This window comes from Centruroides sculpturatus, unplaced genomic scaffold (genome assembly GCF_000671375.1).
Source record: "Centruroides sculpturatus isolate CEXI.00-Female unplaced genomic scaffold, Cexi_2.0 scaffold423, whole genome shotgun sequence".
NCBI lineage: Eukaryota > Metazoa > Arthropoda > Arachnida > Scorpiones > Buthidae > Centruroides > Centruroides sculpturatus.
The window spans coordinates 115,265-139,825 of record NW_019384765.1 but is presented as its reverse complement, the minus strand read 5'-3'; the positions used below and the strand labels follow the sequence as shown (position 1 = coordinate 139,825).

General features: G+C 28.6%; 1 protein-coding gene across 1 annotated transcript in view; it reads right to left on the bottom strand.

Annotated features, from left to right (window-relative positions):
• Window positions 1-24,561, bottom strand: part of LOC111628903 (reelin-like) — a 283,387-nt gene that overhangs the window by 237,863 nt on the left and 20,963 nt on the right. Inside the window, exons 5-7 of the mRNA XM_023372760.1 lie at window positions 20,956-21,196; window positions 15,362-15,432; window positions 10,063-10,265 (exon numbers count right to left, since the gene is read on the bottom strand). Of these exons, the coding sequence (XP_023228528.1) occupies window positions 10,063-10,265; window positions 15,362-15,432; window positions 20,956-21,196 (515 nt within the window). The remainder of the gene's footprint in view (window positions 1-10,062; window positions 10,266-15,361; window positions 15,433-20,955; window positions 21,197-24,561) is intronic.

Here is a 24,561-nt window from a genome sequence, read left to right as displayed (position 1 = left end):
ACATTTTGTTTCTCAAATTGAAATTTTAAATCAAAGATTAATTGTGAATAGAATGAAAACATTTCATTTATATTTGAATCTATTCTTTGGATCCATCTTTGTAATTTCATTTTCATAGCCTCAATTTTGTTATACATATTAAAAATATATAAGAATATACTAAAAATATATTCTGAAGGAAATTTTGCATAATTTGGCAGTCCCCCAGCAAACTTCTTACGGACTTCCAGAGAACTGTGGCCCCCTGTTAAGAAACACTGCAGTAGAGCATTGATTATACAAATCAATTGGGGACTGGGGTTGTTCAGAAAATCAATTTTTTGAATAACCGATTATGTACAAAAAATATATTAACTTATCCCATGTTGAAATTTGTTCAAATCCTAGCACGTCCTTAAGTACCCTCTCATGGTTGCGCCAGTGCTGCCAGCTAAAAAACGCACACCAACAAAAATAATACTGGAGTAGCCCAAGACATAGCCAAAGATTGCAGTGCCACAGCACCAGTGAAAATTTAAATTTGCCAACTGGAAAGCTTTCGGTTAATTGACATTTCAGTTGATTGATATTCAGATAATCCATGCTCTACCATATGTATGTATATATATATATATATATTTATTATATNTTTTGTAAAACATCAATATACAAAAAATTATCATTCAACAATATTGAAATAATTTCATAACTAATAAGTTATATTTTGAATATTAGCTTTAATAGTGATTTTCCAAAATAATTTATTATTTATTGCATATACAAAAGGAAATGGCTTAAGACAATTCATATCCTCCCCAAAAATAATGTCCATAACAAAAGATTAAAATACAAATAACAAATAATACAAATCAATAGACATAATAAAAAATATACTTTAAAAAAAAATGGTTATTTGGTTTTTCTATAGTTTTGTATCAGGTTTAGCCAGTTTTTGAGTGGTTGTATTTTAACATTGTGTGAAGTCAATAGCGTAAAATGTGTTCTGTGATTTTGTTAGCAATGACTTTTGTTGAACAGAGAAAGAAAAATTAAATTTTGCATGAAGCTTGGGAAAAGTGGTGCAGAAACCTTCAGAATGTTGAGTTTTGTGTATGGAAATTCTAACATGAGCAGATCTAAGATATACAACTGTCATAAACGGTTCAAGGAAGAGAGAGAATCAACTGAAGATGATCCAAGAGCTGGAAGGAAGGAAAAGAAGTTCTGTTAAATAATCATCAATTAACCATACAAAAGATCAAAAGAGATTAGTGTTTCAGTGGTATCTTGCCACATTATAACCAAGTTAGATTACTCAAGAATAGTGGCAAAGTTTGTTCCATAAATAATGATGGTAGTGAAAAAAATGGACAGAAAAGTGATTGCTGAAGAATTTCTTAAGCAAGCTGAAGCAGATGAAAATTTCTTAAAATCAATAATTACTAGTGATGAGAGTTGGATATATGAGTATGATCTGGAGACTAAAAAGCAGTTGAGTCAATGAATGAAAAAGAAAGAATCTCAACTAAAAAAAAGCTTGAATGAGTCAGTCTAACATGAAAGTGATGCTAATCATTTTTTTTAATTACCAATAAATTGTGCACAAGGAATTTGTTCCACATGGATCAACTGTGAATGCAGAGTACTATCATAAAGTGTTGCATGCCTTTAAGTTATCAGATGTAAGTGATCAGACTTGTGGCACAAACAAGCTTGGTTTCTTCATCATAATAATGCTCAGTCATACACAGCATTACTCATCCAAGACATAATATTCCACCCATTGTTCCACAACTACCTTTTTCACCTGACTTCTTCTTCTTTCCCCATTTAAAACATATTAAAAGAACAATGTTTTTCATCAAAAGTTCAGATTGTACAGGCTGAATTACTGAAAACACAAAATGACATTCCAGGCAAGCATATGCTGCAGCGTTTGAGGATTGGAAGAAGAGATTTCAGCATTGCAGAGCAGCAAAAGGGGTAAAAATTTAAAAGGTGACCCAACTTATAAATATCTTATAAGTTAAAAATAAAGAATTTAGAGCAAGAATTCTTGAACCTTTTGAACATATCTGTTACCTGTAAGTTCTTCCCAAAATAACTAACTGTTTGTTTAAAGAATTAACAGATAACTGAATCATATATCCACTTATTTTCAACAAAAGAAAAAAAGTAGTTTGTTTTTAAGCTTTGCTTTATTATGAAAAAGTAGGAAAAATTATTATTATTGATTTAATTTTATATTTTTAAAACATTTTAAAAAAAATTACCAATGATCGAGATCCAGAATCTTCACAAAAACTAGCAGCTTTACCATGTAAAATATTTCCACATTGATTATCCAATTTTCCTCTTGATACTTTGGACCAGAGTGCCTGATCAAAAACATCACTAGATTCAAAATCTTCTCTTAAAACAAGAGCAGCAGAATGAATTTCTTTCATATCTGGTTGTATATCTTCCTTTTTTTCAGCTAAATAAGTCATTTAAATATGTATAATACAATTCAAATATAGTTTATTATTTTTCTTAACATATAAACTTTATAAAAATTCATAAAACTTGCACCATCTTTACAAATAAATAAATCAAATCACTGCTTATTCAAGAAAGTCAACATATTTTTTATTAAAAAAACTAGCTGTTAACCGCAGCTTCGCTCACGCGCATTTTGCAAGCAAACCCTATTTACATTGAATATTTCAACAACCATAGTAATTGTTATTTAACACCTGCTGCTGAGAATGATGAGAATTGCTGAGAATCTAACAAACTATTTTTAATTTGATAAATTTTCTGGAACATTTACAATCATTCTATAATTGAACCAATATGCAAAAAAAAATTCAAATTTAAAACAGTTCGAACATTTGGTTAAAAAATTGAAATATATAAAAAATATTTATAACAATGTCTGAAATGTTATCAATTTAATACCCCTAAGTACTCAATGAAGACTAGACTTAATTAAAAACAAAAAAATTGCATCTAAAATAGTACAGTAGAAGCTGTTTTTCAGATTAAGCATTAATGCTCTCCCTCTCCCGAGGGGAATTTCGAAAAATCTCTTCTTAGTGTGTGTTTTCATGACATACCCTAACTGTGTACCAAATTTCATCTCTAGGTTCTGGAACTTTCTAGAAAAAACTGGAACATTCTCATTGAAACGTCACACATTTTCGAAGTCAACCACTTTCAAACCCCATATCTCTCACACCCTTATAGCTATCAAGATGCAACTACCATAATGTACAATGGGAGACTTGGGGCTACTACCACACACAACCACAATTCATGTGCAATGTGTAGTTTTGGCTGCAGAGTGACGTATAGGCACAAACACATCCATTTATATATATATATATATATTTAGTCATAATCTAACCATCTTTGGCTTAGAACTAGTTAATAAACAGTTTAGAATTACATATAGCAGTATAAGTACAGTACATTGGAACAAAACTTAAATTAAACGTTCAGAACAATAGATTAATAATTCTATTAAAAATATAAGATCTAATTTTCTTGCTATCATATCAAACAATTCAAAAACAAAATTTTTTATAGAAATATTTTATTTATTAAAAGAAGAATTTTCTCAAGTTCTTTACAAACTACAGTAAGCCCCACTAACTTAGACTAACAAGGGTGAATGTTGTCCGAGTTTACAGAAGTCTGAATTAGCAGGTATTTTCTTCAATGATGTGGAGAACAAGAATGCAGATATACAGTACAGTAATTTATTATAATCTGTTCTATACAGAAGTTTTACTTATGTATAGAACAGATTTAGTAAATTAGCTTTAGTAAATTATACTGCTGAATTTATAATTACAGGAAATGAAAAAAATTTTCATGACAGTACAGTATACAGCAACATATAGTCTGTAGTAACTTGCTACAGTAATACAATGTACAGTATCAAAAAACACCTAGATATCAAAAACACTTGTTAATTATAATTTTTCTATTGCCAAGAAAATTAAAATTACAGTTTTTCAAAAAAAAAATTTCCAAGTTATATGAAGTCTGAGTTGGCAGGTTATTTTGTTCATACTACATATGAACAAAATAAAATAAATTTAACAAAAATTAATTTTAAATTTTCTTTAAATTTTAAAAATTGATTTAGAATAATTTCCATTGCTGTAGTAGAGAAGCAAAACTTCTCAAATACTGAAGTCATTAATTACGATCATACATATTTTGGCAAAACTAACCAAGCAGATATCATTTTTCTTTATTAGAATGAAACTTTGGAGTCCTTGTTTTTTATAACTTTGAATTCATCATTATTAATAACTTAAGAATGAATTTATCTTTCATTTATTCTGCAATTTTTTGCACAATATACTTTTGTCTTTTTTCTATTGCTATTCATAATATAACTTAAAAACAAAAAGAACCATTTGACTTGGTAAAAAGTTGTGTATGCATACCATTTTATCAAAGGATAAAAATTATTTACAAACAATATAAAATAAAATTAAAAAAAATCATAAAAACTAAATTATATCTTAGATTTGACTAATAACTTTAATAATATTAATTTTCTCCTTGCTGATTTGCCCTATTTTGCTGCCATTTTTGGTGCTTTCCTACACTGTTGCCTGGACCATCACAGCTATGTTGGAGATTCTTGGAATTGTTCTTGTTTGTGGAATAATTGAAACTATTATTGTCAATCTTATAAATTTTGAATCAAATAAAAAGAGCAAATCTGAGAATCATGCAAGTACAGATGAGGAAGTAGATAATATGAACGTTGTTGATGTTGTGATACCTGACACAGATGAACTCACTTAACTTATTGACAGTACCAGTGACAGTTGGTTCACAGTAAGTTGTGCACTGTGGACCCAACTATCACTCTCACTTAGGCTCCTGCACTTACACAGCAGCAGCCTAATTGTAAGTTCAAGAGATTTGAGATATCCAGTTCTGAAGAGAGTTCAAAAGATAAAAGAGACTCTCTGTTTGCTCCAACAAATCCAAGTATGCTTGTTCCTTCAAAAATGATTATTGGAAGGAAAATAATCATTGTTGGTCTTTGCAACTTGCTAGTCAATCATCTTATTGCACTCTGAGCAAGAATATTATTCATTTTATTCAGCTGCCTGTTGGACACATGGTGTACTGTTGTCAACTACCTACAATCAACTTACAATCAATGAGTAAACTAAAAAGCCACACATTTTTGAGAACTACAATGTAACAAAATACATAGTACTCTGGACCAGGTGTCAGCAACCTTTTTGTAACTAAGGGAACAATAAAAGTTTTAAAAACCATCAAGTGCACATGGTTTAAATTTTGAAAAAAATCACAATGTTTTAATAAAAATAAATAAAAAAAAATAATTATGTTTTGAAATATATATATTTATACAAAATAAAGATTATACATGCATGTAATAACTAAAAAAATGAAAATTAAAAGTGCATACATAAAATAACACAAAATCAAAGAAAATTATAAATATATGTATTTGCTTGTGCTTGATGTAACTATGTTCTGGAGAGTGCATCTGAAATGTGTCATGGGCGTTGCGTTGCCGATCTCTGCTCTAGACTAAATGTGCAGCAACAATTCCTGCAGCTGAAAAATGTGACATTGGCCCTCTGCATCTTCTATGGCATGGTAAACATTGCCTGCTTAAACACACAAATCATTTACAACCACAACAACTATTGGTTGGAGGGAAAGGAAATAAAGAAAAATTATATCCTTATTTGTCTAAGTGAAAGAGCTAACCAAATGATGGATGAAGAAACTAGAATCAGCACTTTGCAGATATAATTGCATCTCCTCATAGAAAATGTTTTACAGAAAAATCCTACCATTCAAAGAGAGAATCCAATTTCTAAAAAAAAGAACAATTTGCCCATCTGCTTTCAAAAAAAGAAAAATGGTTATTACATATTGCAGCCAGTGCAACTGTACATACTACAATGAATATTTTGCAAATCAATGTGCAATGTGTTAATTGCTGTAAATGAATTTTATAATAATAATTAAATGTCTGAACTTGTAACAAAACTAGAATATTTTATCATATATTCATTATATTACTGTCAGTCTATTCTGACATAAAATTAATTAATGAAATAAACAATTGTAAAATTTATAAAGTTTTGTATATATTAATGACTTATGTTTTGTGATCTAGGGTTAAATAAGAAATATAGTTTTAAAAAGTCATCAGAGATAAAGTCTGTAAAAAGTTATTCTTATTTTTCTAATTCTTTATAATGATTTTTTATTTCATAAAATAATTCATTCTGAGGATTATTTTATAATGGTGTTCATCTCTAAAGATGAACTTCACCAATTCGAAAGTGTTTGGGAAAGTAAAGTTTTTTGATGGTTACTTCATTAAAATAAGTCTCATAAATTCATAAGCTTAGCATTTTCTTAATTTTATTGTAAATTTACATACTAGGGAAAGACATGCTATACTGTACATGAAATATGATGTTATTTGGTTATGAAAGTTGGATATTAAAAAAATACAATAAAATAATTGGAAAGAAAAAAAAAACAACAACAGTTATAAAGAAAAAGAAGTTGGCATTTTTTTGTATACATCCAAAAACACCCAACATATATCACACAATAAGTTCTAAGTGGAAGGCTAAATGGAAAACAAAAGAAAAAACAAAAATTGGGTGATTTGACATTATCAATGAATGGACTAAAAAATAAATTAAATCTTTGTTTCATACAATACAATACAATACAATAGATGTTCATTAGTTGCTAACCTTAATTGATATGACACAAGAATAAAATATTAATATTATATATATTGTTTGAACAATACCAAATTGTCAACTATACTTTTATATTTAATAAATACATAAAAATATAAATACAACTTTAACAAAGGTAAAACCTTGCTTCTGTCATTTTTTTCGGCATTCACACCATTAGCAGTCCTTACATAATTCACAAAGTCACCTTTATTAAAGTCGTATTTATATTTTTATGTATTTATTAAACGTAGATAACACCAGCCATGTATTTCTATTGTTTTTTTTTTACTTAAAATACTTTTATATTATCAATTTTTAATTTTATATATGAAAAATTTCAATTGCAATTTATTTGACAACATATAAATCACCAACTGCACACACTGGGTTGAACATAAGAAAATACGACTTACATAAACCTATAACCAGTGCATACAAAGTTTAATCTTCCAAAACAAACGTTTTCTTAACCCCTTCTGGGTTCTTCTTCAGGTAAATCAGCTGGATCGAACATGAATACGAAAATTTGAACAAATCCGAATGCTGTTGAGCTTGAAATGTGTTTGATCCAGCTGATTTACCTGAAGAACCCAGAAGGGGTTAAGAAAACATTCATTTTGGAAGATTAAACTTTGTACGCACTGGTTATAGGTTTATGTAAGTCGTATTTTCTTATATTTGACAACAAGTAATACATGAAAATATGTCAGATATCTAAATTACAGAATAAATCATTTATTATTAAATTTTAATTACAAATATAAATATTTAAATTGTTTGCAACAACACAATATAATCACAACAAAAATTATCATCACTTACTGCCATGTTCACATATCTGTAAGGCAAGCATGTCTTTAAATAATACTTCTTCACCTAATGTTGCTGTTGCTCTAAATTAATTAAAAATGAATGGGATTATTTATAATATTTATGAAAATCTTTAAATAATGTATAAAAAAATTCTAAAAATATAATTTTGTGGCAAAATAAAAAAATTTATACAAATACATTCATTTATTTCTTAAAATTAAAATCTATCTATTTAAACTTAGAAATAAAAGTGTAAATAACATTTCAGAACATATTAACCAAGAATCAAGAAATATTGTTCTTTTGAAAGTTAACTGTTGAACTCATGAAATTTATTATATTTTGAAGAGATACAGATAAACTTTTGTAAATTTTTATATATCAAATAAAAACAATTTGTTGTATCTTAGACATTTGTTTTTAATATCTTTCTTTGATTGAGTTTTAAGAATTTTATGTAAAAATAATGTTTATTCACTTTAATCTTTACAAAACTATATTTATTCTAAATTCAAAATATCACACATTATTGTTATTACAACCTGTATTGTAAAAATATCTGCACCTTTTTTTTAGATGAAATAGTTATTAAATAAAATATATAACTGAAAAGATTTATCTTTAAATTAATAATACTTTGCATTAATTTATTATTAATGATTTTAGTATTAATATATTGTTGAATGAATTTAAATAATTATAGTTATTAATACATTAATGTAAAATACATCATTTTCACATTATAGTAAGTCCTCACTTAACATTGTTTCATTATAACATTACTGAGGACAAATACAAGTATGTTTGTAATCATCTACAACAGGGGTGTCCAACCTTTTTGTTTCTCTGGGCCGCATTGGAAGAAGTCAAGGAGATTTGGGCCACAAGTTTATATAATATATACTTGTGGCCCAATATACAAGTATATTTAAGGATTAACACGTGTAGATTATAATAATAAATATTAAAACTTTATCACGAAAAAGNTTTTCCAAAATAATTTATTATTTATTGCATATACAAAAGGAAATGGCTTAAGACAATTCATATCCTCCCCAAAAATAATGTCCATAACAAAAGATTAAAATACAAATAACAAATAATACAAATCAATAGACATAATAAAAAATATACTTTAAAAAAAATGGTTATTTGGTTTTTCTATAGTTTTGTATCAGGTTTAGCCAGTTTTTGAGTGGTTGTATTTTAACATTGTGTGAAGTCAATAGCGTAAAATGTGTTCTGTGATTTTGTTAGCAATGACTTTTGTTGAACAGAGAAAGAAAAATTAAATTTTGCATGAAGCTTGGGAAAAGTGGTGCAGAAACCTTCAGAATGTTGAGTTTTGTGTATGGAAATTCTAACATGAGCAGATCTAAGATATACAACTGTCATAAACGGTTCAAGGAAGAGAGAGAATCAACTGAAGATGATCCAAGAGCTGGAAGGAAGGAAAAGAAGTTCTGTTAAATAATCATCAATTAACCATACAAAAGATCAAAAGAGATTAGTGTTTCAGTGGTATCTTGCCACATTATAACCAAGTTAGATTACTCAAGAATAGTGGCAAAGTTTGTTCCATAAATAATGATGGTAGTGAAAAAAATGGACAGAAAAGTGATTGCTGAAGAATTTCTTAAGCAAGCTGAAGCAGATGAAAATTTCTTAAAATCAATAATTACTAGTGATGAGAGTTGGATATATGAGTATGATCTGGAGACTAAAAAGCAGTTGAGTCAATGAATGAAAAAGAAAGAATCTCAACTAAAAAAAAGCTTGAATGAGTCAGTCTAACATGAAAGTGATGCTAATCATTTTTTTTAATTACCAATAAATTGTGCACAAGGAATTTGTTCCACATGGATCAACTGTGAATGCAGAGTACTATCATAAAGTGTTGCATGCCTTTAAGTTATCAGATGTAAGTGATCAGACTTGTGGCACAAACAAGCTTGGTTTCTTCATCATAATAATGCTCAGTCATACACAGCATTACTCATCCAAGACATAATATTCCACCCATTGTTCCACAACTACCTTTTTCACCTGACTTCTTCTTCTTTCCCCATTTAAAACATATTAAAAGAACAATGTTTTTCATCAAAAGTTCAGATTGTACAGGCTGAATTACTGAAAACACAAAATGACATTCCAGGCAAGCATATGCTGCAGCGTTTGAGGATTGGAAGAAGAGATTTCAGCATTGCAGAGCAGCAAAAGGGGTAAAAATTTAAAAGGTGACCCAACTTATAAATATCTTATAAGTTAAAAATAAAGAATTTAGAGCAAGAATTCTTGAACCTTTTGAACATATCTGTTACCTGTAAGTTCTTCCCAAAATAACTAACTGTTTGTTTAAAGAATTAACAGATAACTGAATCATATATCCACTTATTTTCAACAAAAGAAAAAAAGTAGTTTGTTTTTAAGCTTTGCTTTATTATGAAAAAGTAGGAAAAATTATTATTATTGATTTAATTTTATATTTTTAAAACATTTTAAAAAAAATTACCAATGATCGAGATCCAGAATCTTCACAAAAACTAGCAGCTTTACCATGTAAAATATTTCCACATTGATTATCCAATTTTCCTCTTGATACTTTGGACCAGAGTGCCTGATCAAAAACATCACTAGATTCAAAATCTTCTCTTAAAACAAGAGCAGCAGAATGAATTTCTTTCATATCTGGTTGTATATCTTCCTTTTTTTCAGCTAAATAAGTCATTTAAATATGTATAATACAATTCAAATATAGTTTATTATTTTTCTTAACATATAAACTTTATAAAAATTCATAAAACTTGCACCATCTTTACAAATAAATAAATCAAATCACTGCTTATTCAAGAAAGTCAACATATTTTTTATTAAAAAAACTAGCTGTTAACCGCAGCTTCGCTCACGCGCATTTTGCAAGCAAACCCTATTTACATTGAATATTTCAACAACCATAGTAATTGTTATTTAACACCTGCTGCTGAGAATGATGAGAATTGCTGAGAATCTAACAAACTATTTTTAATTTGATAAATTTTCTGGAACATTTACAATCATTCTATAATTGAACCAATATGCAAAAAAAAATTCAAATTTAAAACAGTTCGAACATTTGGTTAAAAAATTGAAATATATAAAAAATATTTATAACAATGTCTGAAATGTTATCAATTTAATACCCCTAAGTACTCAATGAAGACTAGACTTAATTAAAAACAAAAAAATTGCATCTAAAATAGTACAGTAGAAGCTGTTTTTCAGATTAAGCATTAATGCTCTCCCTCTCCCGAGGGGAATTTCGAAAAATCTCTTCTTAGTGTGTGTTTTCATGACATACCCTAACTGTGTACCAAATTTCATCTCTAGGTTCTGGAACTTTCTAGAAAAAACTGGAACATTCTCATTGAAACGTCACACATTTTCGAAGTCAACCACTTTCAAACCCCATATCTCTCACACCCTTATAGCTATCAAGATGCAACTACCATAATGTACAATGGGAGACTTGGGGCTACTACCACACACAACCACAATTCATGTGCAATGTGTAGTTTTGGCTGCAGAGTGACGTATAGGCACAAACACATCCATTTATATATATATTTAGTCATAATCTAACCATCTTTGGCTTAGAACTAGTTAATAAACAGTTTAGAATTACATATAGCAGTATAAGTACAGTACATTGGAACAAAACTTAAATTAAACGTTCAGAACAATAGATTAATAATTCTATTAAAAATATAAGATCTAATTTTCTTGCTATCATATCAAACAATTCAAAAACAAAATTTTTTATAGAAATATTTTATTTATTAAAAGAAGAATTTTCTCAAGTTCTTTACAAACTACAGTAAGCCCCACTAACTTAGACTAACAAGGGTGAATGTTGTCCGAGTTTACAGAAGTCTGAATTAGCAGGTATTTTCTTCAATGATGTGGAGAACAAGAATGCAGATATACAGTACAGTAATTTATTATAATCTGTTCTATACAGAAGTTTTACTTATGTATAGAACAGATTTAGTAAATTAGCTTTAGTAAATTATACTGCTGAATTTATAATTACAGGAAATGAAAAAAATTTTCATGACAGTACAGTATACAGCAACATATAGTCTGTAGTAACTTGCTACAGTAATACAATGTACAGTATCAAAAAACACCTAGATATCAAAAACACTTGTTAATTATAATTTTTCTATTGCCAAGAAAATTAAAATTACAGTTTTTCAAAAAAAAAATTTCCAAGTTATATGAAGTCTGAGTTGGCAGGTTATTTTGTTCATACTACATATGAACAAAATAAAATAAATTTAACAAAAATTAATTTTAAATTTTCTTTAAATTTTAAAAATTGATTTAGAATAATTTCCATTGCTGTAGTAGAGAAGCAAAACTTCTCAAATACTGAAGTCATTAATTACAATCATACATATTTTGGCAAAACTAACCAAGCAGATATCATTTTTCTTTATTAGAATGAAACTTTGGAGTCCTTGTTTTTTATAACTTTGAATTCATCATTATTAATAACTTAAGAATGAATTTATCTTTCATTTATTCTGCAATTTTTTGCACAATATACTTTTGTCTTTTTTCTATTGCTATTCATAATATAACTTAAAAACAAAAAGAACCATTTGACTTGGTAAAAAGTTGTGTATGCATACCATTTTATCAAAGGATAAAAATTATTTACAAACAATATAAAATAAAATTAAAAAAAATCATAAAAACTAAATTATATCTTAGATTTGACTAATAACTTTAATAATATTAATTTTCTCCTTGCTGATTTGCCCTATTTTGCTGCCATTTTTGGTGCTTTCCTACACTGTTGCCTGGACCATCACAGCTATGTTGGAGATTCTTGGAATTGTTCTTGTTTGTGGAATAATTGAAACTATTATTGTCAATCTTATAAATTTTGAATCAAATAAAAAGAGCAAATCTGAGAATCATGCAAGTACAGATGAGGAAGTAGATAATATGAACGTTGTTGATGTTGTGATACCTGACACAGATGAACTCACTTAACTTATTGACAGTACCAGTGACAGTTGGTTCACAGTAAGTTGTGCACTGTGGACCCAACTATCACTCTCACTTAGGCTCCTGCACTTACACAGCAGCAGCCTAATTGTAAGTTCAAGAGATTTGAGATATCCAGTTCTGAAGAGAGTTCAAAAGATAAAAGAGACTCTCTGTTTGCTCCAACAAATCCAAGTATGCTTGTTCCTTCAAAAATGATTATTGGAAGGAAAATAATCATTGTTGGTCTTTGCAACTTGCTAGTCAATCATCTTATTGCACTCTGAGCAAGAATATTATTCATTTTATTCAGCTGCCTGTTGGACACATGGTGTACTGTTGTCAACTACCTACAATCAACTTACAATCAATGAGTAAACTAAAAAGCCACACATTTTTGAGAACTACAATGTAACAAAATACATAGTACTCTGGACCAGGTGTCAGCAACCTTTTTGTAACTAAGGGAACAATAAAAGTTTTAAAAACCATCAAGTGCACATGGTTTAAATTTTGAAAAAAATCACAATGTTTTAATAAAAATAAATAAAAAAAAATAATTATGTTTTGAAATATATATATTTATACAAAATAAAGATTATACATGCATGTAATAACTAAAAAAATGAAAATTAAAAGTGCATACATAAAATAACACAAAATCAAAGAAAATTATAAATATATGTATTTGCTTGTGCTTGATGTAACTATGTTCTGGAGAGTGCATCTGAAATGTGTCATGGGCGTTGCGTTGCCGATCTCTGCTCTAGACTAAATGTGCAGCAACAATTCCTGCAGCTGAAAAATGTGACATTGGCCCTCTGCATCTTCTATGGCATGGTAAACATTGCCTGCTTAAACACACAAATCATTTACAACCACAACAACTATTGGTTGGAGGGAAAGGAAATAAAGAAAAATTATATCCTTATTTGTCTAAGTGAAAGAGCTAACCAAATGATGGATGAAGAAACTAGAATCAGCACTTTGCAGATATAATTGCATCTCCTCATAGAAAATGTTTTACAGAAAAATCCTACCATTCAAAGAGAGAATCCAATTTCTAAAAAAAAGAACAATTTGCCCATCTGCTTTCAAAAAAAGAAAAATGGTTATTACATATTGCAGCCAGTGCAACTGTACATACTACAATGAATATTTTGCAAATCAATGTGCAATGTGTTAATTGCTGTAAATGAATTTTATAATAATAATTAAATGTCTGAACTTGTAACAAAACTAGAATATTTTATCATATATTCATTATATTACTGTCAGTCTATTCTGACATAAAATTAATTAATGAAATAAACAATTGTAAAATTTATAAAGTTTTGTATATACTAATGACTTATGTTTTGTGATCTAGGGTTAAATAAGAAATATAGTTTTAAAAAGTCATCAGAGATAAAGTCTGTAAAAAGTTATTCTTATTTTTCTAATTCTTTATAATGATTTTTTATTTCATAAAATAATTCATTCTGAGGATTATTTTATAATGGTGTTCATCTCTAAAGATGAACTTCACCAATTCGAAAGTGTTTGGGAAAGTAAAGTTTTTTGATGGTTACTTCATTAAAATAAGTCTCATAAATTCATAAGCTTAGCATTTTCTTAATTTTATTGTAAATTTACATACTAGGGAAAGACATGCTATACTGTACATGAAATATGATGTTATTTGGTTATGAAAGTTGGATATTAAAAAAATACAATAAAATAATTGGAAAGAAAAAAAAAACAACAACAGTTATAAAGAAAAAGAAGTTGGCATTTTTTTGTATACATCCAAAAACACCCAACATATATCACACAATAAGTTCTAAGTGGAAGGCTAAATGGAAAACAAAAGAAAAAACAAAAATTGGGTGATTTGACATTATCAATGAATGGACTAAAAAATAAATTAAATCTTTGTTTCATACAATACAATACAATACAATAGATGTTCATTAGTTGCTAACCTTAATTGATATGACACAAGAATAAAATATTAATATTATATATATTGTTTGAACAATACCAAATTGTCAACTATACTTTTATATTTAATAAATACATAAAAATATAAATACAACTTTAACAAAGGTAAAACCTTGCTTCTGTCATTTTTTTCGGCATTCACACCATTAGCAGTCCTTACATAATTCACAAAGTCACCTTTATTAAAGTCGTATTTATATTTTTATGTATTTATTAAACGTAGATAACACCAGCCATGTATTTCTATTGTTTTTTTTTTACTTAAAATACTTTTATATTATCAATTTTTAATTTTATATATGAAAAATTTCAATTGCAATTTATTTGACAACATATAAATCACCAACTGCACACACTGGGTTGAACATAAGAAAATACGACTTACATAAACCTATAACCAGTGCATACAAAGTTTAATCTTCCAAAACAAACGTTTTCTTAACCCCTTCTGGGTTCTTCTTCAGGTAAATCAGCTGGATCGAACATGAATACGAAAATTTGAACAAATCCGAATGCTGTTGAGCTTGAAATGTGTTTGATCCAGCTGATTTACCTGAAGAACCCAGAAGGGGTTAAGAAAACATTCATTTTGGAAGATTAAACTTTGTACGCACTGGTTATAGGTTTATGTAAGTCGTATTTTCTTATATTTGACAACAAGTAATACATGAAAATATGTCAGATATCTAAATTACAGAATAAATCATTTATTATTAAATTTTAATTACAAATATAAATATTTAAATTGTTTGCAACAACACAATATAATCACAACAAAAATTATCATCACTTACTGCCATGTTCACATATCTGTAAGGCAAGCATGTCTTTAAATAATACTTCTTCACCTAATGTTGCTGTTGCTCTAAATTAATTAAAAATGAATGGGATTATTTATAATATTTATGAAAATCTTTAAATAATGTATAAAAAAATTCTAAAAATATAATTTTGTGGCAAAATAAAAAAATTTATACAAATACATTCATTTATTTCTTAAAATTAAAATCTATCTATTTAAACTTAGAAATAAAAGTGTAAATAACATTTCAGAACATATTAACCAAGAATCAAGAAATATTGTTCTTTTGAAAGTTAACTGTTGAACTCATGAAATTTATTATATTTTGAAGAGATACAGATAAACTTTTGTAAATTTTTATATATCAAATAAAAACAATTTGTTGTATCTTAGACATTTGTTTTTAATATCTTTCTTTGATTGAGTTTTAAGAATTTTATGTAAAAATAATGTTTATTCACTTTAATCTTTACAAAACTATATTTATTCTAAATTCAAAATATCACACATTATTGTTATTACAACCTGTATTGTAAAAATATCTGCACCTTTTTTTTAGATGAAATAGTTATTAAATAAAATATATAACTGAAAAGATTTATCTTTAAATTAATAATACTTTGCATTAATTTATTATTAATGATTTTAGTATTAATATATTGTTGAATGAATTTAAATAATTATAGTTATTAATACATTAATGTAAAATACATCATTTTCACATTATAGTAAGTCCTCACTTAACATTGTTTCATTATAACATTACTGAGGACAAATACAAGTATGTTTGTAATCATCTACAACAGGGGTGTCCAACCTTTTTGTTTCTCTGGGCCGCATTGGAAGAAGTCAAGGAGATTTGGGCCACAAGTTTATATAATATATACTTGTGGCCCAATATACAAGTATATTTAAGGATTAACACGTGTAGATTATAATAATAAATATTAAAACTTTATCACGAAAAAGGATATTTTTAAAAATTACTTCTACAGACTCTTTCAATTTTTACTTAGAATATAGTCTATATAAATTCATTTATTTTTTTCGAATATTTTTTACGTCAAACAAAAAAAAGTAGCCACATTTGGCGCAAATGTAGCCAAATCTTGCAACGTTGGAAGAAATACTGTACTAAATAAAGCTGGAGTTGTGATTCAAAGGATTATAGGCCCAAATGAGGGGGAAAGGAGAAAAAGGACAAAAGATAAAGATGTGAGAAACGTTTGAAAATTAAGGATCAATATTTGCATAACAGATCTATTTACCCTTTCTCTCTACTTTTTATCTTTTGTCCTTTCTCACCTTTCCGTCCTTTTCCCAAATTTGGGTCTATAATCCTTTGAGTCATAACTCCAGCTTTATTTAGTAATCCTTCCTCATTCACACATCTCCAAATATTTGAAAATATTTCCTTTCCGCTCAAAAATAAAATATAAATGAAGGTTTACGGCTTTGTGAAACTTCTTTTTGAATTTACACCGTCGAAATAAATAAATAATAAAAAAATTAAAACATTTGTCGGTTTTGTTTACATGTTTACATGGGCCGCATTAAAACTTGCCTTGGGCCGCATGCGGCCCGCTGGCCGCGGGTTGGACACCCCTGATCTACAATTATTGTTATTGAATTTTCTTTAAAAACAATAAAATTGATTCTATGAGGTGAGAAATAAATGCTGGAGGTTAAGAATAAATGAATTACATCTTGATTATATTATTTAGCCTATGATAAAATTGGCTTCATTATACATTATTTCACATAACATCACAGTTACCTAGCCATAATGTTAAGTGAAAACTTATACTAAATATAGAATATTTAACTATATTATAAAATATAGTTAAATATTAAGTATTTTAAAATATATACATATAATATTTTTGCAAAAAAATTTTACAGAATGTAAAGGCAAAAAATTTTTGACAATATTAACTTTAAAGTTTTTTAAATAAAACATAACACTTTTCTTATTTATACATTAAACAGATTTAAATAGTTAATATATATAGTTTTATTGTTGTGGATGAATAAACACACCCTAAACAGTAGAGATTTTTAATGAAAACCAAACGTTTTTGAATTACTTACCATATTTTCACAGAATGATCAGCATGCTGCAAAAAATGGGGGAGACCAGCATGCCAAAAACCCCAAGGTTACCAGCATGCCAGTTAAACTGTGACCAAAATATAAAATTAATCAGATCTAACAAAACTAGTTGTTAATTAAATGTAAAAGAAAACATTCTTCTGAGTACAATAAAATAACAATGTAATTTGACTGACTTAAAATCAGGAAGAGCATTTTTGTTCACAAGACAATAAAACAATCAACAACTTGTTGACATTAGTAGTAGTAGTAGTAGTAGTAGTAGTAGTTAGTCAGTGTGAGCTACACTGACCATCTACCTTGACCTTAAAAATAACACCTTCCTCTCAAATTTCACACAAAACTGATGTTAATGATGTAAGTTGAGATAATTTACAGGGAGTTTCTTAAATTTTATATGTTTATTTTTGCATTTTTGAATCATATAACAATAAAATACACATAAAAAAGCACTTTCAGAATTCCAAGAGTAATTTATGTTGTTAGAGAGAAGACAAAATGAAGAAATTAAACATATAATCATAGTTTTTGATGTAATGCTGACAGTTTTACAGTTTCAGAATAAAAACTCATTCATTTTTATTCTAAAATGTGACCTAACTCATTTTAATGCAACCTCTAGAGAATAATCTATAACCTCACTTAACTGGCATGCTGGCATTTCCCCCAGGATAAACCGACATGTCAGCTTTTACCATACAGCTTTTACCATATTTTATCTGATTTCATGGTCTCTCCAATTTTTGCTGAATTGTTGTCATTCAGCAAAAATATGATAATAGAACATCCTCAGGATATCTAAGAATTCTAAACAGAACTTAGAATATTAATGGTTGAAATAAATACAATTAGTTTGGACATAAAATTGAACACTTAACTACAATTAAAAGAATATATAAGGAAATGAATGGATTACATTATATCTGTCTTGATGTACAATTTTTTAATATGTTATTTAAAGTTAATATAAAAGTTGTTATTAAAACAATACAGTGATTTCTTGATGTCATTTTGTTAATTTTTTCAAGATAGCTTATACATCATTTTAGATCAAATTATCGACTGATCAGAAAAATTTTCTCCGTCAGACTTATTATTCTTTGCACAGAATCAAAAAACTTTTTCTAGACCATTGTAATTTCAATAGTACTGAATAGTCATATTTATGAAACTAATATGACTATTTCAGTCACATTGTTTATTATTTATAACTAAACATAATCCATCATTATGTTATAATAAATTATATTATTTATTAAATCATATTTTACTCCATTTCTCAAATTATTTCAAGATTGGCTTTCTTATCTTGAAAATGGTCAATTGTTATTACAACCCAACTGCATTTCCATTGATTATCAATAAATAATAGAATCCTATCATTAAGGAAATCTTGAATTATAGCATCAGCTTTTATATATGTTTAGCAATTTTTATTTTGGAAAGCTATCCATACACTTTAGTAAAAATCATCATTTATATTTATAATTATTTTAGAATGAAAGTTGGAAGCTTTTTTCATAAATATATATTGATAAGCATTACAAGCACTGCTTTAGTAAAAGATTAATTATAACTTTTAATTAACAGAAAAGAGTTTAAAGAAAAGACTCATATATTGAAGTAATTTTTTGATGTCTAAAGAAAACAGTCTCAACTTTAAAATGTGACACACACACACACACACACACACACATTCTGAAAACATTTAAATGTAGCAAACTCAAAGACTTTTATCTCAAATTTTCAGTATTTAAATGCTTTGGTAAACTCATTTCTAATGTCAGAACTATAGTTAGCAACTAGAGTCGACCCCCCTATAACACTGTTGATTATTCTGTTTTATATGAATTCCATGTTGTATGAGTCACTTAGATTTTACAAATACATGAGCCGTTCACAGCCCAGCACACGTATTCATAAAATTTAAGTGATTCGTACAACATGGAATTCATATAAAACGGAATTGTACTGTAATGAATAGAGTAAACATATTAAATATCTTAACATTCCATATATATTTTGCTCTTTGCTGTTTTAGAGATTAAAAATGAAAAACATGTCTTATTTAAGTCTTCCAAGCAAGCAGAGACAGAGAAGTTTACTTGTTAATATTATTGGATCTAAGAGGCCAGGAAAAGTTGCCAATAAACCCAGCAACGTAATGATTTTTCTTGTCTTTCTCAGGATATTTGGTGTTGGGTCCAAAGTTAATAAAATGGACTCAGATTGTGAAAGGAACTGATTTATTCTAAGCAGGAAATTCGAGAAAAACCATTGCCTTGCCAGGTGTAATATTATTGGAGATATAAATTAGTCATAACAATGAACAACAAGTTCATCAGAAAACTGGAACTGCATATAGAGTACAGAATCACACTTAAATGCAAAATTTCCAGCAAAGAAATGCTTAACTTCAATGTTTGAACATTTTCAACCACTATTTTATCGGCCCTCTTCAGGAAATGTAAAACAGAAAAAACCATTCTATAAATAGACTGTAATTGTCTTCTAACTTTAAAAGTTTCAAATGAGTTCAAATAAAGGCTATGATGTTTCGTATATGACATATATTTTATGAGTCTAAATAGTATTTCCAAGCATTTGGTACATGAATGGCATCCATGTTGATGCAGGTTCCACTCCTGTCTGCCCTGTAGATCTCTACCACTTCTAATATTATAATATTTTGCTGGTCAGAGTTCTTGTGTATTAGCATAGCTTGGTCCCAACAGGGAGAAATCCCCAGATTGCTGGCATAATGTGCCAGAGTCATATTAATGTTTCTTTTTTGTACATCATATTTGTGATCTATATACAATAGTATTCTGCCAAACCTATCGTCTTGTAGTGTGATCCAGTAAATCCCAGGAGCTCTTGCGTCTGCACTGTCATCCTTTGCATTAGACAGAAGGCGGAAAACATTGGGTTTCCTTTTAACGTTATGAGTATATTTAAATCTTTTGCAATCCTCCTGTATATGTGATGAAGGGACGATTCATAGTTTAGGACCACCTGATTAGATTCTGTTTTATTAATGTTGTTATTGGTGTTAGATGGCAGAGTCAGATGTTTGAATGCTAGATTGTTGATAAATGAGCGGCTGTACCCCATGGTTGGATGCAACTTGTTTCAGATGCTCTAGTTTCTTGCTGGTATCTGACATCTCCGTAGAATGTGAGTAGGCTTTTGCTACCAGTGTGTGGAACATGGATGCCTTATATGACCATGGGTCAGCTGAATTAGCCGGTATGAATATATCAGCTGAATTGACCACTCGAACATTGAAATTAAGCATTTTTTTGCTGAAAATTTTGCATTTAGGTGTGATTCTCTACTCTAAATTAGTCATATCATCAAAATACAAATCATATGATCACTTTCTATAAAAATAAAATAATTAATTTTCTATGCTGTTATTTACATTTATTTTATAATACGTTATAATTTACAATTATTTTATTAATTACTTACAAAAAATCCACACATCCAGTACCAGTTACAGGAGCCATCCAGAAAAATGAAAGTGCCTTAGAAGGATGATGCAACAAATTAGAATGAACAATAGTACACATCATATTATGTCCTTGTGCATACTGACTTGAGAGAATGGGATTTTTACTACCCAAGGAAAGAGATTTAGCTGTACTATCAGGAAGTGTATAAATCCCTGTCATCATAAATCCATCAAATGCTGAACTAGATGAAACTATCACTAAAAAAAATAATAAATTTAAAAATATATTTTTATTAATTATATGATTATCAAATAAAATCATTCAATATCACTTACACACAATTGTATATTAAAAGAATTGCAAAAACTTAATATTATATTCAAATATCCAAAAATAAACTGCTAAGTTTAGGAAAGCAAAATGTTTATTAGAAAAGAAACATTTTTAGATTAATTCAACTTCAGCTCTCCAAACAGAACTCGAATGCAACTCACATAATAAAATTAACAGTTGACATTAAAATAATTTACATTAAGTAAAAATGTTTAGAAAGTAATTGAAAAATGGAAAATATTAACCAAATTTATTTCTACAACATCCTTAAACTCTTAATGTGAAGATCCAAGATAACTCTGGAGACAATACCAACAAAAATGAGCAGGCCCCTAGATAACTTGGGCTGACAATACTGGCAGAAACACAAGAGCCAAGATCACTTGGGCAGTGCTAGATTTAATGTTACATAATGTACAGTACAGTATATGTTCAGATAAACACAGATAATGAGTAATAATAAATAACACAGATAATCTCAAGAAAATCATAATTGTATAAAATAACAGTTATCTTTCATATTTTCACTTAATTTGAATAAGTTTTATAACATGCTGTAAGCAGACTTATTGTACATATTGACATACATTATATTAATATATATGAATTCAACAATCGATTTAAATCATTGAGTACTGATGCAAAATAAGGTAAAATTATGCCTGCACTTTGAAGCAAAAATAAATATAAATATAATAGCGGATGAACCCAACATTGCTTGGATAAAAAGTAACAATAAAAAAGATTAAGATTATGACTATTAGATTATAGCAAATCTTACCCATTTTCACTGGGTGCAAGAATTAGGTCCCCTCACTTCTGAGACTAATTAGAGAATTTTTACACAAGTCTAAAACTATGTTCAATTTTTCACAAAAACACAACAAATTGCATATAAAATAGTACAGTAGAAGCCAAGTTCTTCAGTATAATCCTTAACCCTCTTCCTCTCCCCGTGGGGGAATTTCGAAAAATCCCTTCTTAGTGTGCATTCTCATGACATACCCTAACTGTGTACCAAATTTCAACTTTCAACTCATAATGTTTGGGCTCTGCACATATTATTATCATCAACCCATCTTGATTATATTATAAGATGTTTAGTTCATTCTTGTCATATAGTCATTATTAGTCATACAAGTAAGAAGACCGTACACTGACAGCAGTCTCACAAAAACAATTATTGTGTTCAAAAGTTAGCTCTTTTCAAATATACCATTTTCTGAAATAATTTGGCAACAGTTTTTAAGTGACAGCATTGCTTCCTAATTGCTAATCAACAACAAAAAATAGGCACCAACAAAATGCTGTGCAGTACTGCTGCAAACAACAAGACAGTAAAGGGAAGAGAAGAACTGTACTATTACTTATGTGAATTGTATTGCTTTGTGTTGCACCATGCTTTGAGATTTATTGTGCTTATATTTTACATATATAACTTGAGGAAATAAACTTTGTTTTTGTTTAACTTCTTTCTTGTTTGATCTCATATGTATTAATACTACACAATTATGTTCCAATAATAATTTTTATGGATAAAATATAACTGCTTTTTTGGACAGTTTCTGTCAAGCAAGATGTGCATTATGCATGTCTTTCTTCTAGCAAAGCATTGATGTAACTTGGAGTTGGTTTGCTAGATTGAATAAGTATATACAGATTTGTACACTTATTATATAAAATTACTATCCAAGTTTGTTTAAAGTTAATGAATTCCATAGATTTATCACATGCTATTTAAATATTATTAAAATAGTATATGATAAATATATATTTAATATAAATATAGATTTATGTAAATATAAATATTATTTAAATGTTCTAATTTTGAAAATGTAAAGTGCAGTATTACTACAGTTAATGGTGTTCCTGCCTAAATCTGCAATTAAGCTGAGACTTTTTGGCAGGTCAGCTCTGGCTCCAAATTACCCCATACCAAATTTCAGCTTTGAATTTGTATGTGCTGCAGTGCAAAAATTTTAAAAACTTTTGCAGTTTTTCCAGGATACCTTGGAAAAGCCTTTGTTAATTTTGATCAATAAAAACTATATGATACAACTATGTAAAAGCTAGCTATATCTATTATTTTCACATATTTTTATATGCAGGTTTATTAGGTGAAACAACCAAGCAGAGCCGGCCCTACCATAGGGTGAACGGAGCAGCCGCTCCAGGCACTAAGTCCTAGGGGGCCTCAGTGGTAAAGAAAATTAAAGGGTATAAATTAAGGGCAACCAAGGGGGGCGCCATAATAGGATCTCGCTCCATTCTGAAACTTGCCTCGGGCCAGCACTACAACCAAGCAAGAATTGTTCAAATTTTTGTATGCTCTAGCAGAGCTTGTTACAAGCTGAAAACTATATTGTCTGAGAATACAATATCTGATCTAACTTATAAATCTGTAAAGTTTCATTAATTTATATTAATGATTAGATACTGAGAAAATTAATAATAAGGGAGCAATATGTGATACCAGGTTGTAAATACAATAAGAAATAAGATAACAGAAGTGAAATAGAATAAGAAATATGTAATAACTTTGATAATGAAACATGGAAATAACCTGTGTGGGTTGACATAATAACATGTTTCCCAACACCCACAGTTTAAAATACGAAAAACAATATTTATGAGCAACTGCAACTGTTCTTTATTTTTTTGAAGAAATTGGGTGGCACTATCCCTTATACCCTTACACACTGAAATCAAGGTTATCCCACAGATCCCCAAAGGCCAACTCCATACTACAAAACCCCTTATAACTTATCAGAAAGGATCCAAATTTCCTTTGAGTTGCATTCAATCTGAATGATACAGCAGTTTAAACAGTATGGAGTTTCAATGAGAATGCCATTGTATCCTATCGGAAACTGAACATATAATTTTTTATAATTTTTCTCAATTCTTTTCTGTTAACAGGATGCCAGTTATAACTTCAATCCAATGCATGATATCGTTGTCTGCATCACTCCACTAAGACTATCAAATTTAACTATTTAGTCTAAGCAACTGTGCCAGCATTGAATAACCCACTTGACTGTTCATGGAGTACTTGATGTTACATAGTTTTAGGGGGTGTGGGGCTTGCCCCATATGGGTGCTGAGATGCTTGCTATTGCTCACACTGAAGCACACAATTACATGCAAAGCATGTAGAATAGGCAGTATACTGATACATGTTAAAAACTGACCTTTGGAGGCAAATATCTCACAAAGGGTCAGCAATTCTGGGGATGGTATAAAATCCCTCATTCAGAGCTTGAATCTTACCCATTGCTGTAGTTATCAG